The sequence below is a fragment of the Dipodomys merriami genome, unplaced genomic scaffold (genome assembly GCF_024711535.1).
Source record: "Dipodomys merriami isolate MVZ:Mamm:240054 unplaced genomic scaffold, mDipMer1.0.p SCAF_19, whole genome shotgun sequence".
In the NCBI taxonomy this organism is placed as follows: Eukaryota; Metazoa; Chordata; class Mammalia; order Rodentia; family Heteromyidae; genus Dipodomys; species Dipodomys merriami.
The window spans coordinates 8,355,157-8,369,994 of NW_027203270.1; the positions used below are offsets into that span (position 1 = coordinate 8,355,157).

The 14,838-nt window shown below is 41.3% G+C and overlaps 1 protein-coding gene across 5 annotated transcripts in view; it reads right to left on the bottom strand.

The window, feature by feature from the left end:
* Window positions 1-13,012, bottom strand: part of Ap2b1 (adaptor related protein complex 2 subunit beta 1) — a 115,996-nt gene extending 102,984 nt beyond the window's left edge. For 2 of the 5 annotated variants that reach the window (XM_070027180.1, XM_070027176.1), the window contains exons 1-2: window positions 12,865-13,012; window positions 3,930-3,989 (exon numbers count right to left, since the gene is read on the bottom strand). In XM_070027180.1, coding sequence (XP_069883281.1) covers window positions 3,930-3,966 — 37 coding nt within the window. In that variant the 5' untranslated portion in view covers window positions 3,967-3,989; window positions 12,865-13,012. The other 3 variants (XM_070027177.1, XM_070027178.1, XM_070027181.1) reach the window with 3 other exon arrangements.
* Between the last annotated feature and the right edge of the window lie 1,826 nt (window positions 13,013-14,838).

A 14,838-nucleotide genomic window follows, 5' to 3' on the forward strand; every position in this document is an offset into this window, starting at 1 on the left:
CAAAAAAAAAAAAGTTATGGGTTAGGTAAATGTCACAGCACTAGAATTGTAACTGATTAGGTTACCACCAAAAGGTTTAAAAACTTTTAAAATTACAGCCTTAACATATAGTGAAGATACTTAGGACCTGTAAGAGTAGAAAAAAGCAAATTCATGTATCAAAATATAATAGGGGGCTGGGAAGGTGGCTCAGTGGTAGAGTGCTTGCCTTGCATGCATGAGGCCCTGGGTTCGATTCCCCAGCACCACATAAGCAAAAAGAAAAAAAGCCAAAAGTGGCACTGTGGCTCAAGTGGTAGAGCGCTAGCCTTGAGCTGAAGAGCTGAGGGACAGCGCCCAGGCCCAGAGTTCAAGCCCCACGACCGGACCCAAAAACAACAACAACAACAACAACAACAACAACAAAATATAATAGGAAGAGAATACTAAGGAATAATTTTCCACCCAAATTTTAAGGTCCAAAGAACAAAGTAAATGTAGATAGGGAACAGTTTTAGAAATATGTATTTGTCTCACTATTTATTTATTTATTCATTCATTCATTCATTTTTGCTACCAGTACTGGGGTTTGAACTCAAGACCTGGGTGCTATCTATTAGCTTTTCTGCTCAAAGCTGGTGCTCTACTACTTGATCCATACCTTCACTTCCAGCTTTTTGGTGGTTAACTGAAGATGAATCTCACAGACATTCCTGCCTGGGCTGGCTTCAAAATGCAATCCTTGGATCTCAACCTTCTGAGTAGCTAGAATTACAGGCATGAGCCACAAGTGCCCAGCTATTCCTTGAATCCAGATGTTCCAATTTTGGCCACACACTCCTACACTTAAAGATAACAATTATATATGTTCTACTCAGGATAACAGGAATCAGTATTTACAATGACTTGAATCAGAATGTCAAGGAGATCTCTATCATGAATCATTTGCTCTAATCATTGCTCTAATCCCTTCCAACCCACCCTAAGGTTATAGTCGTATCCTATCCAAGCAATGTAACAAGAATAATTTTTTTTTTCGGGGGTCCGTTCGTGAGGCCTGAACTCTGGGCTTGGGCGCTGTCCCTCAGCCCTTCAGCTCAAGGCTAGCGCTCTACCACTTGAGCCACAATGCCACTTCCGGCTTTTTTTCTTTTTGCTTATGTGGTGCTGAGGAATAGAACCCAGGGCCTCAGGCATGCAAGGCAAGCACTCTAACACTGAGCCACCTTCCCAGCCCATCAAGAATAATTATTAAGCTGGGTGCTGGTGGTTCACACATATAATCCTAGTTACTCAGTATGCTGAGATCTGAGGCCCATAGCCAACCTTGGGCAGGAAAGTCTGTGAGACTCTTATTCCAAATAAACACCAGAAAACCAGAAGTGGAGTTGTAGCTCAGAGTGCTAGCCTTGAGTAAAAAAGCCTAGGGACAGGGCTTGGACAGTGGCTTAGTGGTAGAGTGCTTGCCTTGCATGCATGAGGCCCTGGGTTCGATTCCTCAGCACCACATAAACAGAAAAGGTCACAAGTGGCACTGTGACTCAAGTGGTAGAGCACTAGCCTTGTGCAAAAGAAACTCAGGGACAGTGCCCAGGCACTGAGTTCAAGCTGCAGGTCTGGCAAAGAAAAAAAAAATAGAGCATAAGGACAGTACCCACAACCAATGGCCCTCCACCCCCTCTCTTCCCACCACCCCCCCCAAAAAATTATGAAGTTAAAAGAATAATACAAGGGCTGAGAATATGGCTTAGTGGTAGAGTACTTGCCTAGCATACATGAAGCCCTGGGTTCGATTCCTCAGTACCACATAAGCAGAAAAAGCCAGAAGTGGCACTATGGCTCAAGTGGTAGAGTGCTAGCCTTGACCAAAAGAAGCTCAGGGACAGTACCCAGGCTCTGAGTTTAAGCTGTAGGACTGGGGGGAAAAATAGTACAGAGCAGAGTTATTTCTAAAGGCATAATCTTGAGTTACTGTTCAGACCTAGTTTTATAAAATGTCAGAGACTTCCCATTATTTTAAGGCTCACTTATCTTAAGAATGCTGGAGTCAAAACTTCTTAAAAGAGAGGAAGAAGAGCTGGGAAGGTAGCTCAATGGTAGAGTGCTTGCCTTCCATGCATGAGGCCCTGGGTTCGATTCCTCAGCACCACATAAGCAAAAAGAAAAAAGCTGGAAGTGGCGCTGTGGCTCAAGTGGTAGAGCGCTAGCCTTGAGCTGAAGAGCTGAGGGACAGCGCCCAGGCCCAGAGTTCAGTTCAGGCCCCATGACCGGACCCCCGCAAAAGAAAGATAGGAAGAAGGGAAGACTGGTCTCCCAGTTCATTTTACCCAGATCTCATTCACCAGTATGACTGTACACAAAGACACTCAGAACTAAAAAAGCTTGCTTCATCAATATCCATCCCTAAAAGGCAAGCAAATTAGTACAAAAAGCTATTTCATTTAATGAACAGCTGCAAAATAGCACAGCTGGGTCTTCAAAGAGTCATTCACCTTTTTACCACGTCCCATGCTGCCAAGTCTAGCTCTTAGAGCTCCCCTCATTGACTTCTGGGAAGAATAAAGGACAAACAGCAGGTTTCAGAAAGTCTGAACTGTGAATAGCAGCAGGAGCTACAGAATGAAAACAGGATGTAGCTGAAATTATTCCAGTACTGAGCATAAATTTAAAGAATATGTTCCAGTGGCAGTTCTGGTGGGTGTTGCAGGAAGCAAAAGGAACACAGTCTATCCATTTTTAAAAACATGGTATTTATCTAGCAATGACTCAATCTTTAAGTCTCAAACTTTTATACATAATCTTAAAAAGGTCCTTTTCCTGCCCAAACTAGATTTGAATGTTGATCCTCAGATCTCAGCTTCCTGAGTAGCTAGAATTACAAATGTGGGCTACCAGTGTGCCTGGCTGATGATCATACTTTTATTCACTGATCATGATCCACAGCTATGATCACTTATTTTGCAACTCAAATTATCCATATTTTACAAGTGGGGACCATTTCAAGCTGTGGTGCTCCTCCTTGGTATGTCCTACCATTTGAGCACTTATGAGATATTCATGTCCAACTTGTACATTTCCTCAACCAACCCTAGAAGTTATTTCTCCAAGAAATTCTGGTTCCTTTTAGTGATAAATGATATTTAGAAACCAAGATTTGTATAGTAGGAGTCTTCTATATCTACTCTGACTTGGAGGAAATTTAATATTTAAATTAATACTTAAATCAAAAACTCCAGCATCAAGCTGTACATTGTAGATACTCAATATTGACTAACTAGTGCAATACAGACTGTAGTGTGTAAGCTCAGCTAAATATGGAGACAACTGTACCAGTAAATACTACAAAGAAACAAAAAAGTCGAATTCAGGGCCAGAAAATTTGAAATATAGCCACTGGAGGAAAGGAGAAAACATATATCTGAGAAGCAAGACAAGCTATTGAAGAACAAAAGAAAAACAAGAACAGCAGTTGGTGTCATGCTCAGAATACATCAGTAACTATGAGGCTTACTGAATACAAAAGCTCAACTAAGGGTACAGTAAGTGGAGAATAACTGGACTCATCTGTCTTTGATAGAAGGGCCAACCAGATTTCTAGAAATTAGCTATTTAGGAATGATTTTACAGAAGAGGGCAGGTTTGACTTTCCCAAGACGAATCCTTAGTTCTAGTCTATAAGCATATATAAAAACTAGTTATATTTTGATCACAAAGATGAAGGTAACAAAAAAAGAGCTAGAAGTCATTGCTCATGAGTGGAGCACTTGCCTAGCATATGTGAAGTCCTGCATTAAATCTCTAGCACTGCAAAATAAATGAAAACTCTATACTGTAATAACTTACTCAGATACACTTATCTGTAGAATTTGTAGCATATCTGAAATAGGAACATTCTACTTGGGGAAATTTTTGAAAAATGTCAAAAGATGTGATGAAATTCTACTACTTACCCTTTTTATTGGTGGTGAAGTACTTGGAGTCAGTCATGGTTTTGGATCTTTAACATGCACCTATGGCAAGAGAAAAGAATGTCTTTATCCCAATTATGTATGTGTGTACATATATGTGTATATATATATATCTCCAGCAAGGCATATTGCTATTATTTTTGCCAATCCTGGGGCTTGAACTCAGGACCTGGGCACTGTCCCTGAGTTGTTTTGCTTAAGGCTAGCACGCTACCACTTGAGCCACAGCACCACTTCTGGCTTTTTCTGTTTATGTGGTACTGAGGAATCGAGCCAGGGCTTCATAAATGCTAAGCAAACACTCTACCACTAAGCTACATTTCCAACCCCCGATTAATTTTTAAGACATTCAGTTTTATCAAAATGCACTCCAGGAGGGGCTGGGAAGGTGGCTTAATGGTAGAGTGCTCACCTTGCATGCATGAGGCCCTGGGTTCAATTCTCAGCACCACATAAGCAGAAAAAGCTGGAAGTGGTGCTGTGGCTCAAGTGGTAGAGCCTTGAGCTGAAGGGCTGAGCGACAGCACCCAGGCCCAGAGCTCAGGCCCCATGACCAGACGCCCCCCCTCCAAAAAAAGAAAAGACAAAATGCACTCTAGGAAACACACATACATACACACACACACATACACACACAAATTCAGTTAGCTTAAAATTTTATATTTCAGAATTTCTGCATTAAAAAATGAGGGGCTTCTTCCTACCATCAATACTGGTAATTCAAGATACACAGAAAACAAAAGATAACCCCCCTGCCTCCAGGAGCAAACAGGAACAAAGTCTAAAGGCCAAATCAAATGCAATACTTATTCCATGCAATATTATGGATTTGTGACTTTTTTTTCCTTCTTTTTTTTTTTGGGGGGGGGGGGGGGTTTAAGTCCTAAGGGCCTCAGTGCTGTCCCTGGGCTATTTTGCTCAAGCCTAGAGCTCTACCACATTGAGCTACAGCAACAGTTCCGGTTTTTCTGGTGGCTAATTGGAGAGAAGAGTCTCATGGACTTTCTTGCCCAGACTGACTTTGAACCAGGATCCTTAAATCTCAGCCTCCTGAGCAGTTAGGTTTACAGGCATGAGTCACCGGTGCCCAACTACTTTGTGATTTTTATCCACTATTATCTCTCCAAGGACAAAAGTTACCATTACTTGTAAAATATTTTCAACTATTCACCCAAACATTTAAGGTAAGAAAAAGGTTGTTTGGCAGATCTCTTCCAAACTGTACTCCCTTCCCAGTTTGAGCCCAAACTACAGCAAGACCCAAGGGTGTGTGGGGAGGGAAAGATATAATTAGATATAGATCTCAACTTCAACCCTAGTTCTTATATATTTTTTTCTTCAAAATAATTTTTTGTTGTAAAAATACTGTACAGAGGGGTTACAATTACATGGGCAAGATAATGAGTACATTTCTTACCAAGCATTGTAGCCTCCTCCTTTGTTTCCCCTTCCCATCCTCCTCCCACCCCTCCACCCAATCCTCCCCGCTCCCCCCCCCACCAAAGTTGTAAAATTCGTTTTCAACATTACGACTAGTACATCTCATTGTTGCAATGGGTCCACCTCTATTCCTATTTAAATGATTTGTTTTTCCCCTTCCCCTCCACAAATTATACCAACATCAAATACAGTGAAAGCAGGGGTTATACTGTGGGGGAGGGACATACAAAGCAACAAAAAAAATAATCTTATAAATGCATTAGAAACAATCGCATGAAAGAAAAAAAACATTTCAATACATATCTTAGGGTTCATTTCCCTAACATCACTTTATCTAACCTTTTCCCTTGACTCAGACATATACTAGATATTGCAAATAAGGGAAACCATGCGACCTATGTTTCTTTGGGCCTGGCTTACTTCACTTAATATAATTTTTTCCAAGCCTTTCCATTTCCTAACAAATGGGGCAATGTCATTCTTTCTGATGGAGGCATAGAATTCCACTGTGTATATATACCACATTTTCTTGATCCATTCATCTACTGAAGGGCATCTGGGTTGTTTCCATATCTTAGCTATAGTAAATAGTACTGCAATAAACATAGTTGTGCTGGTGGTAGCTTTAGTGTGTTCTTGTTTGTAAACATTTGGGTAAATGCCCAAAAGTGGGATTGCTGGGTCATAGGGGAGCTCTATGTGGAGTCTTTTGAGGAACCTCCATACTACTTTCCAAAATGGTTGAACAACAACCTTAATTCTTCTGCCTTAATTCCCAAGAGAATTTATTCTGTGGATTTGTGCCTCTACTACTTAAATAAACAAAATAAAGATAAAATGGTCTGGTTACATTCCCACTCCCCCAAATCATAAGATGATGTTTTAGACAGTGTCCAAAGTACTTAACTCTTTAAATATATTCAATTTCATTAAATGACATTTCTCTGTACCTTTTTTTAAAAAAGTGTATCTTTCTCAACTAAACCATCATCAATAATGCTTTTTTATTAACTTTCAGGTGAGATATCTGGTACTCATTATTATCAGGTCAATATAACAAGCAATAATCAATGGCAAACTCAGCTGGTGCTGGTGGCTCACACTTAAAAACCTAGCTACTGGGGCTGGGAAGGTGGCTCAGTGGCAGAGCGCTTGTGTTGCATGCATGAGGCCCTGGGTTCGATTCCTCAGCACCACAAAAGCAAAAAGAAAAAAAAGCCAGAAGTGGCACTGTGGCTCAAGTGGTAGAGCGCTAGCCTTGAGCTGAAGAGCTTAGGGACAGTTCCCAGGCCCAGAGTTCAGGTCCCACGACCAGACCCAAAAAAACAAAAAACAAAAAACAACAACAACAAAAAAAAACCTAGCTACTTAGGAAGATGAGACCTTTATGGAGCCAGCTTGGGTAGACAAATCTGTGAACCAGCAAACAAAAGCAGAAACTGGGAGTGTGATATAGGTAGTAGAGCTCCAGCCACATGCTAACTAAGCAAGAGCATGGGGCCCTGAGTTCAAGTCCTAAAGCAAGCACACACACCCACAAAAAAGTGTGCAAATTCAAATGATAACATATTTGAAAATAATAAAATAATGAATGGAGTTTAGGGGGGAAAAAAGACCTCCAATTATCAAAAAAAATCATGTAATTAAAGAAAGGGAAAATGAACCAAACAAACCTAAAATATGAAGTGAATCTGGTTTAAAATGATCTTTGGCTGGGAATGTGGGTTCGATTCCTCAGCACCACATAAGCAAAAAAAAAAAAAAAAAAAAGCCAGAAGTGGTGCTATGGCTCAAGTGGTAGAGTGCTAGCCTTGACCAAAAGAAGCTCCAGGACACTGCCCAGGCCTTGAGTGCAAGCCCCAGGACTGGTTTTTTTAAAAAGTGAAAGGATCTTTACAATGTGCTTCTTGCAAAATCTAATGGAAAGATTAGTTTGATATATTTTCAAACTGCCATTTATTACTCATTTTTCTAGATCCTGATAATTATATATATAAGAAAGAAAGAAAGAAACATAGATAGATATAGACAGACAGACAGACAGACAGACAGATTTTTTTTTGGAATGGGGCTTGAACTCAGGGCCTGGGCACTTGAACTCAGGGACTGGGGCACTGAGCTTTTTCACTCAAGGCTATCACTCTACCACTTTGAGCCACAGAGCCACTTCTGGTTTTCTGGTGGTTAACTGCCCAAGCTAACTTCAAACTGCAATCCTCAGATCTCAGTCTTCTGAGTAGCTAGGATTACAGCCACCAGCACCTGGCTAATACAATAGTTCTTTAAGTTGTACTAGAACCTAAATTACCTTCTAAGAAGAAATGTGCCAATACCATGACTGACTTCAACTGCTTCACAACCAATGATTTTATATCATTATAAAATATAGAGGAAGTGGCACTGTGGCTCAAGTGGTAGAGCACTCGCCTTGAGCTGAAGAGCTGAGGGACAGCACCCAAGCCCAGAGTTCAAGCCCCACTACCAAAAACAATAATAATAATAATTTCTATCCTGGATAATTAAAGTTAATCTGTAAGAAAGACTTGGCTTATACAACATTTTCATAATGCCTTTGTAGCAAAAATTCAGAGTACTAAAATCATTTAATCCATTCACGTTGTAAACTAAATATGGAGTAGACTCTTGGAGGAGATCTTCATATAATAAACATTTGGAGGGCTGGGAAGGTGGCTCAGTGGTAGAGTGCTTGCCTTGCATGCATGAGGCCCTGGGTTCGATTCCTCAGCACCACATAAGCAAAAAGAAAAAAGCCGGAAGTGGCGCTGTGGCTCAAGTGGTAGAGTGCTAGCCTTGAGCTGAAGAGCTGAGGGACAGCACCCAGGCCCAGAGTTCAGGCCCACAACCGGACCCAAAATAATAATAATAATAATAACAATAATAAACAACATTTGGAATAAGTCTGAAATCATCTATGAATTTACCTGTGCAAGCTGAAAAAAAATATATAGAAATGATTACTAGAGCCTGAGGAGGGTCCATTATGGTCTGTCTAGGATATCATTATGCCATTTTAAGTACTACAAGATCATCAAAACTTTTAAAACTTGCTTAGGATTTAAAAACAGAATTTTCTTGGAAATTTTCACCCAGTTTCTCACAAAAAGTGCATGAAATTATTTTGTTCTCTGAAGTTCTCATATATATCTATCTATGGATAGATAGATAGATAGATAGATAGATATACATACCCACATTAAATTCTTAATAGGAATTTTCATCACATTCTGTTAAATAAAATACCTTAATTCTTAAGTCATGACTTTATTAGCAGTTACACTATTTCAATATCTCTCCTAACAAATTTCAATTTAAAGCATATATTTGTTCTGTTTGTTGGGATAATGTACCCCAACCAGGTGCCAGTGGCTCATGCCTGTAATCCTAGCCACTCATGAGGCTGAGATCTGAGGATCGTGATTCAAAGCCAGCCAGGGCAGGAAAGTCTGAGACTCTTAAGTCCAATTAACCACCAGAAAACCAGAAGTGGCACTGTGGCTCAAGTGGTAGAGCGCTAGCCTTGAGCTGAGGAGCTCAGGGACAGCATCCCTGGCCCAGAGTTCATGACCTGCGACCCACAAAAAAATAAAATAATGTACCCAACCCAAAAATATTAGGGAAGAAAGGAGTATCAAGTATCTTTAGAAGTTGAAAACACAGATCTTAAACCAAGACTCTCTGCTCTAAAAAAAAAAACAAAAAAAACAAAAAAACAGACCCAGCTACTGGGCAAGCTGGGGCAGGAAGATTGTAATTTCAAGGTCCAGCCTGGGGTAATGTATTGAGATCATTTCAAAAGTAAATAAAAATACTGGGGATGCAGATTAGTGACATCATCTCAGTCCCTGGTTTATTAGATGGCCTAGGTTCAATCCTCCTGTTTCACAGTTGTTGGGTTTTTTTTTTTATAAAGACAGCCAGAGAGGCACAGGGACAGACAGGCAAGGGATGTAGCTCAATGGTAAGAGAATTTGCATAGCAGGTTAAAGACCTTGGGGGTTTGATCCCCAGTACCTGCCTTCCCCCAGCAAAAAAAGACACAAAAAATAAAAGAGAAGAAAAGAGAACTCTTCGCTGACACCATGGAAAAAATTACAAAGAAATATTCAGGAATGTGGCTCAGTGGGAGAGAGCTTACTTATCATGCATGAAGTCCTGGGTTCGATACCTCAGTACCACATAAACAGAAAAAGCCAGAAGTGGTGCTGTGGCTCAAGTGGTAGAATGCTAGCCTTAAGCAAAAGCAATTCAGGGACAGTGCCCAGGTCCTGAGTTCAAGCCCCAGGACTTGCAAAAAATAAAAAATAAAAAGTAAATAAAAATATTCCCTATCTATATTGTCAGAGAAACATTATAACAAGTTAGTCTCTGCTTTAAGCCAGAAGAATCAATGCCCAGGCTGGTAGCTCATGCCTGTAATACTTGCTACTCAGGCGGCTATGATATGAGAACCAGGGTTCAAAGCCAGACCAAGTGGAAAAGTCCATGGGTTTATCTCCAATTACCACCAAAAAGCTGGAAGTGGAGGTGTGGCTCAAGTGGTAGAGCTCCAGCTGTGAGTGAAAAATCCAAAAGGCCCTGAGTTCAAGCCCCAGTATAGGAACAAAAAACAAAACAAAATTAACTCAACAGGAAAGATGAAAATAATCTAAATAAAAAGCAAGAGAAGATGGTTATACACTGTGAATGTCCTAAAGGCCACTGAATTGTTCATCTTAAAATGGTTTTTATAAAAATTTCATCTCAAAAACCTTTTCAGGGGCTGGGAAGGTGGCTCAGTGGTAGAGTGCTTGTCTTGCATGCATGGAGTCCTGGGTTCAATTCCTCAGCACCACATAAGCAGAAAAAGCCGGAAGTGGTGCTGTAGCTCAAGTGGTAGAGCGCTAGCCTTGAGCTGAAGAGCTGAGGGACAGCGCCCAGGCCCAGAGTTCAGGCCCATGACTGACAAAAAAAAAAAAAAAAAAAAAAAAAGAAAGAAAAGAAAGAAAAAACAAACAAACAAACAAAAAAACCTTTGCATACATATTTTTAAAATAAAGTGTATCCAACATTTGCCAGATACAAGAATAGCCATATTTTCTAAATTTAGGAAGGTGAAAACTATGCCTTGACTAAAAAAGGTTCAGAAAGCATGGCCAGGACGAAGCCAAAGAAAATATAATTTGCTAAGAAAAATTATTCTTATAGTACCTGCCTAGTAAGCACTGAGTTCCTGAACCCTAGGAGGACCTGAGTTCAAACCTCCAATACCATCAAATAAAAAATCTAAAATATTAATAATTTGCTGAAGCGCCTCAAGAATAAAAGTTCTTCTGAGAGACAAGAGAAGTAATGTTCCTCAGAAGAGCCTAGAATAGAAATAAAGCCGTAATAGAATTTGAACTCTACTACCTTTCTACCAGACCAAACCCAAACCTGAAAAGTACTCCCTGACTGTTCTGACTGATGGATTGTATGCACTAGGGACATTGTTAAACAATAAAGCTGCCCCAGTCAAAGCACATAATCACTTATTTGTCCTAGCACAAAGTGTGATGTCACTATATTTCACAGAAGGTTGCCCTGGACAGGATTATATATCTAGATTTAACATAACCTAGTTTCTGCCAAATATAGGTTGTGAAAGTGCCTCCTCTCCTTCAATTCCCTCCTCCATCCAGTTCCCCAATGAGAAACAAGATTAACAGTTTAGTAGTATAACTTTAAAAAAAAAATAGTGTCTTAATTTCAAATGGCTCTGGTAAATTGTCCATTTTTGCACATAAGCCCATCTTTACACAGTTCAGTGGTCATAGTAAGAAACTGCCCAAAGTCAGGCAAATAGTAAAGCAACTTTTTATTACAACTCTTAAAGGTGTTAAGCTCATTTTCATTCAAATGTTCAGTAACAAAGACCAATGGCATCTTCCAAGTATTATTTAGTTCATCAGAAATCATGAAACATTTTACAGCTAAAAATCTCCTTTTATTTAAACATGACTATAACTTATTGTTAATATAGTATCATTCTGAAAAAAGTGCTCAACAGTTTTACATCCAACTGTTAATGAAATACCAAGCCAGCCTGAGAAGACTGTGTTCTGTCTAAATACTCCTTGTTTCACTGAGTTCAAATCTGTCCCTCAATTGTGATAATCTAAAATAGTGATCTTTTAAAAAAAGAAAAAAAATCACATAGGAGAAATGAACCTGCTTGAGTCTCTTAAAATGTTTGCTTTATGTTAATTTTATCACCCAACTTCCAGGGGGCCTGTTCGCAGGACACACTATCCTTTCGGGTTCTCCAGGAGTTCTAGCTGTTAAGATACCTGAAATGGCTCTCACCTTGCCACCAGCTTAGTCATCACTGGAAAGTGTTACTGGGTTTCTTGTACAGCTGCTTTCTATTATTACTTTGCAAGTGCACCCTGAGGCTAAGCAATAGAACTGTACAAGGAAGGTAACTAATAATTTAAATTGTTCCATATTGACACCACCTTCTTTCTTAGTCATCCAACCTTTCTGAGCTAATAACATTTTCTTTACTCTTCCTTTTAAACCACAACCGTTACAACAGTGTTAGGCAGTTAAAAAAGCGCTTTTCTTCCGAAATGTCAAAAGTCTAATGAAGGACCAGGCCACATTTCCCATACTTCGTAAAGAAGCCGAGTGAGTGAGTTCAATAAAAGCCAAATTGAGAAGTGTTTTGAAAACAAACCAGCACACATTCTCCGAATGCAAATTTGGGGGAAAAAAAAAAACAAAAACAGGAAATTCTGGTTTCTTTACTTCTAATGGAATCTAAAGCCTTTCCCAAACTAGTCTGTTACTGCGAGACCCAGCGGGGGAGGAGGGGTGGGGGAAAAGAAAAAGAAAAAGACTTCCTCCACTCTCCCTTCGGGTCAATTATGGAGGTTAGTTCTGGCCAGGCTCGAGGTGTCAGGGAAGCCCTCTTCCTTACCCCAGACGATCACAGACCCTCGAGGTGTATTCTTCATTCCCCCTATCAGATAGCAAAGAGACAGGGGTGCCTCCAAACCTCAAGTTCTGGGGGCAAAGGGTTGGGGACCCCTTTTTTCCCCCCCCATCTGTTCGCTGGACACCTCCCTGTCCCTCGGGAACCACCCGGAAAGGGGAAGGGCTGCCCTCGGCCTCCACTCTGGCCTCGACCCGCCACACCCCTGGGCTCCGCCCTCCGGCCGAGAAAGCCCCAACTCGGAAGCCCACTCTTCCCTCCAGGGCACCCCCAGCCCCCGCGGCCACCCTGAGCACCCCCTCCCTGCTCCCACCCGGGCGGCAGGCAGCGGGGACGGCCCCCCGCCGACCTTCCTCCTCACAACGGTCACCCCGACGCTGCCCCCATCCTCAACCGTCTCGTTTCCAGGCTCCAGCCCCGCCCGGTCAGCGGCCCAGCCCCCGGGGCTCCTCTTCCTTCCCATCAATTAGGGACACACCCCAAAAACAGCCGCCCGAAACTCACCAGGGGCGAGGGCGGGGGTGGCGGCAGCAGTCGGAGAGCACAGCCTGGGAGCGGTTGTAATGGTTTCCTGCCCGTCACGATTCTTTCTTTAGGTCTACACTGCGCAAAACCCAATTTGCCAGGCACAAAGATGGTAGGCCGGAAACCTTAACGTCAGAGAGCCTCGCCGCGCGACGTCATCGAGGTGCGCGGGAGAACCAGGAGGCGGTTACCTGGGAGATGAAGGAAGGATTTCACTTTTGGCTTAGGGGCCTACACCTGGACCCCTGAGCCCAGAGGAAGCTCAGTGGTTGTTTTCTGTATGTTTCCTCGCACAGGGATTTTTTTTCTCTTTTCAAAACTTTAAACACAGGTGTGTGTGTGTGTGTGTGTGAAATATCTTGTCCCTTTCTTTAAAACAAACTGTCCTGGGAGGCTCAGATTCCTTCAATGATGACATGTGTGTGTGTGTGTGTGTGTGTGTGAAATCCTTTCTTTAAAACAAACTGTCCTGGGAGGCTCAGATTCCTTCAATGATGACACAGCCCAGGACCACACACACACACACACACACACACACACGCACACACACACGCACACACACACACGCAAAGAAATTGAGATGGCATCAGATCTCAGTTCAAATACACACACACACACACACACACACGTGCAAAGAAATTGAGATGGCATCAGATCTCAGTTCAAATCCTTGCCCTGAGTGCCTCCACAACTTCTTGAAGTCTAAATGTTACAAAATAAAATCCGTAGCTTACAGTTTTTTCCCAAAACGAATACCTTGATTCCAGGATCTGGAAACTGGAGAAAGGCTGATGAATGAAACTGTCATGTAAATGAAACTGTCCCTAAAATTCAAAGGTGTACTGTTAAGAGAGCAAGGGGTAGATTGCCCCTGCACTTGCATTTTTGCTCATCAACTCTGTGAGAGCAGAAAAGTTTATGCATTAAATCATTCTCAGGCAAGTAATGACATGTTAAAATTTCCTATGACATATGTGTGTGTATATATTGTGTATGTATATACTGGGTATCGGTTTACAAACAGTTGCCTTTTAATTGTACTTTCCAACTTTAAGGAATAGATATATATATATATATTATTTCTAAATATACCATCAATTCAAAATCTTTTCAACTTTGTCTTGTTGGATATGTGTGTGTCTATCTCTCTCTCTCTCTCTCTCCTGGATGTTGATTTATAAGACAGTCTTGCTGGGTAGCCTAGGCTGGATTTGACCTCTAAATTGTCTTGCCTTAGCTTCTCAAGTGCTGGGCTTTATCTCTTAATTTTTCTAAATTTTATACTTTTAATCCTATATATGCAAAAGCACTGACATTTAAAACAATTATATATTGTTTAAATTCTGCATTCTTTTTACTAAGTACTTTCATCGATGTATATTTTTATATTTATATTTTATTTTTATTTTTTATTGGTTGTGGGGGCTGAAGTCTGGGCCTGGGTGCTGTCTGTCCCTCAGCTCTTCAGCTCAAGGCTAGCACCCTATCACTTGAGCCACAGTGCCACTTCCAGCTTTTTTTTCCTGCTTATGTGGTGCTGAGGAATTGAACCCAAGGCCTCATGCATGGCGAGGCAAGTGCTCTACCAGAGCCAACTTCCCAGCCCCTAGTTTTATATTTTATGTATTTTATGTTAGATAGAGATAGATAGATAGATAGATAGATAGATAGATAGATAGATAGATAGATAGATAGATGAGTCTCACGGGCCTGGTGCTGGTGGCTCACTCCTGTAATTCTAGCTACTCAAGAGGCTGAGATCTGAGGATCTCAGTTCAAAGCCAGCCCCAGCAGGAAAGTCCAAGAGGCTGGTTTTTTTTTGTTTTTTGTTTTGGCCCAGTCGTGGGCCTGAACTCTGGGCCTGAGCACTGTCCCTCAGCTCTTCAGCTCAAGGCTAGCGCTCTACCACTTGAGCCACAGCGCCACTTCCGGCTTTTTTCTTTTTGCTTATGT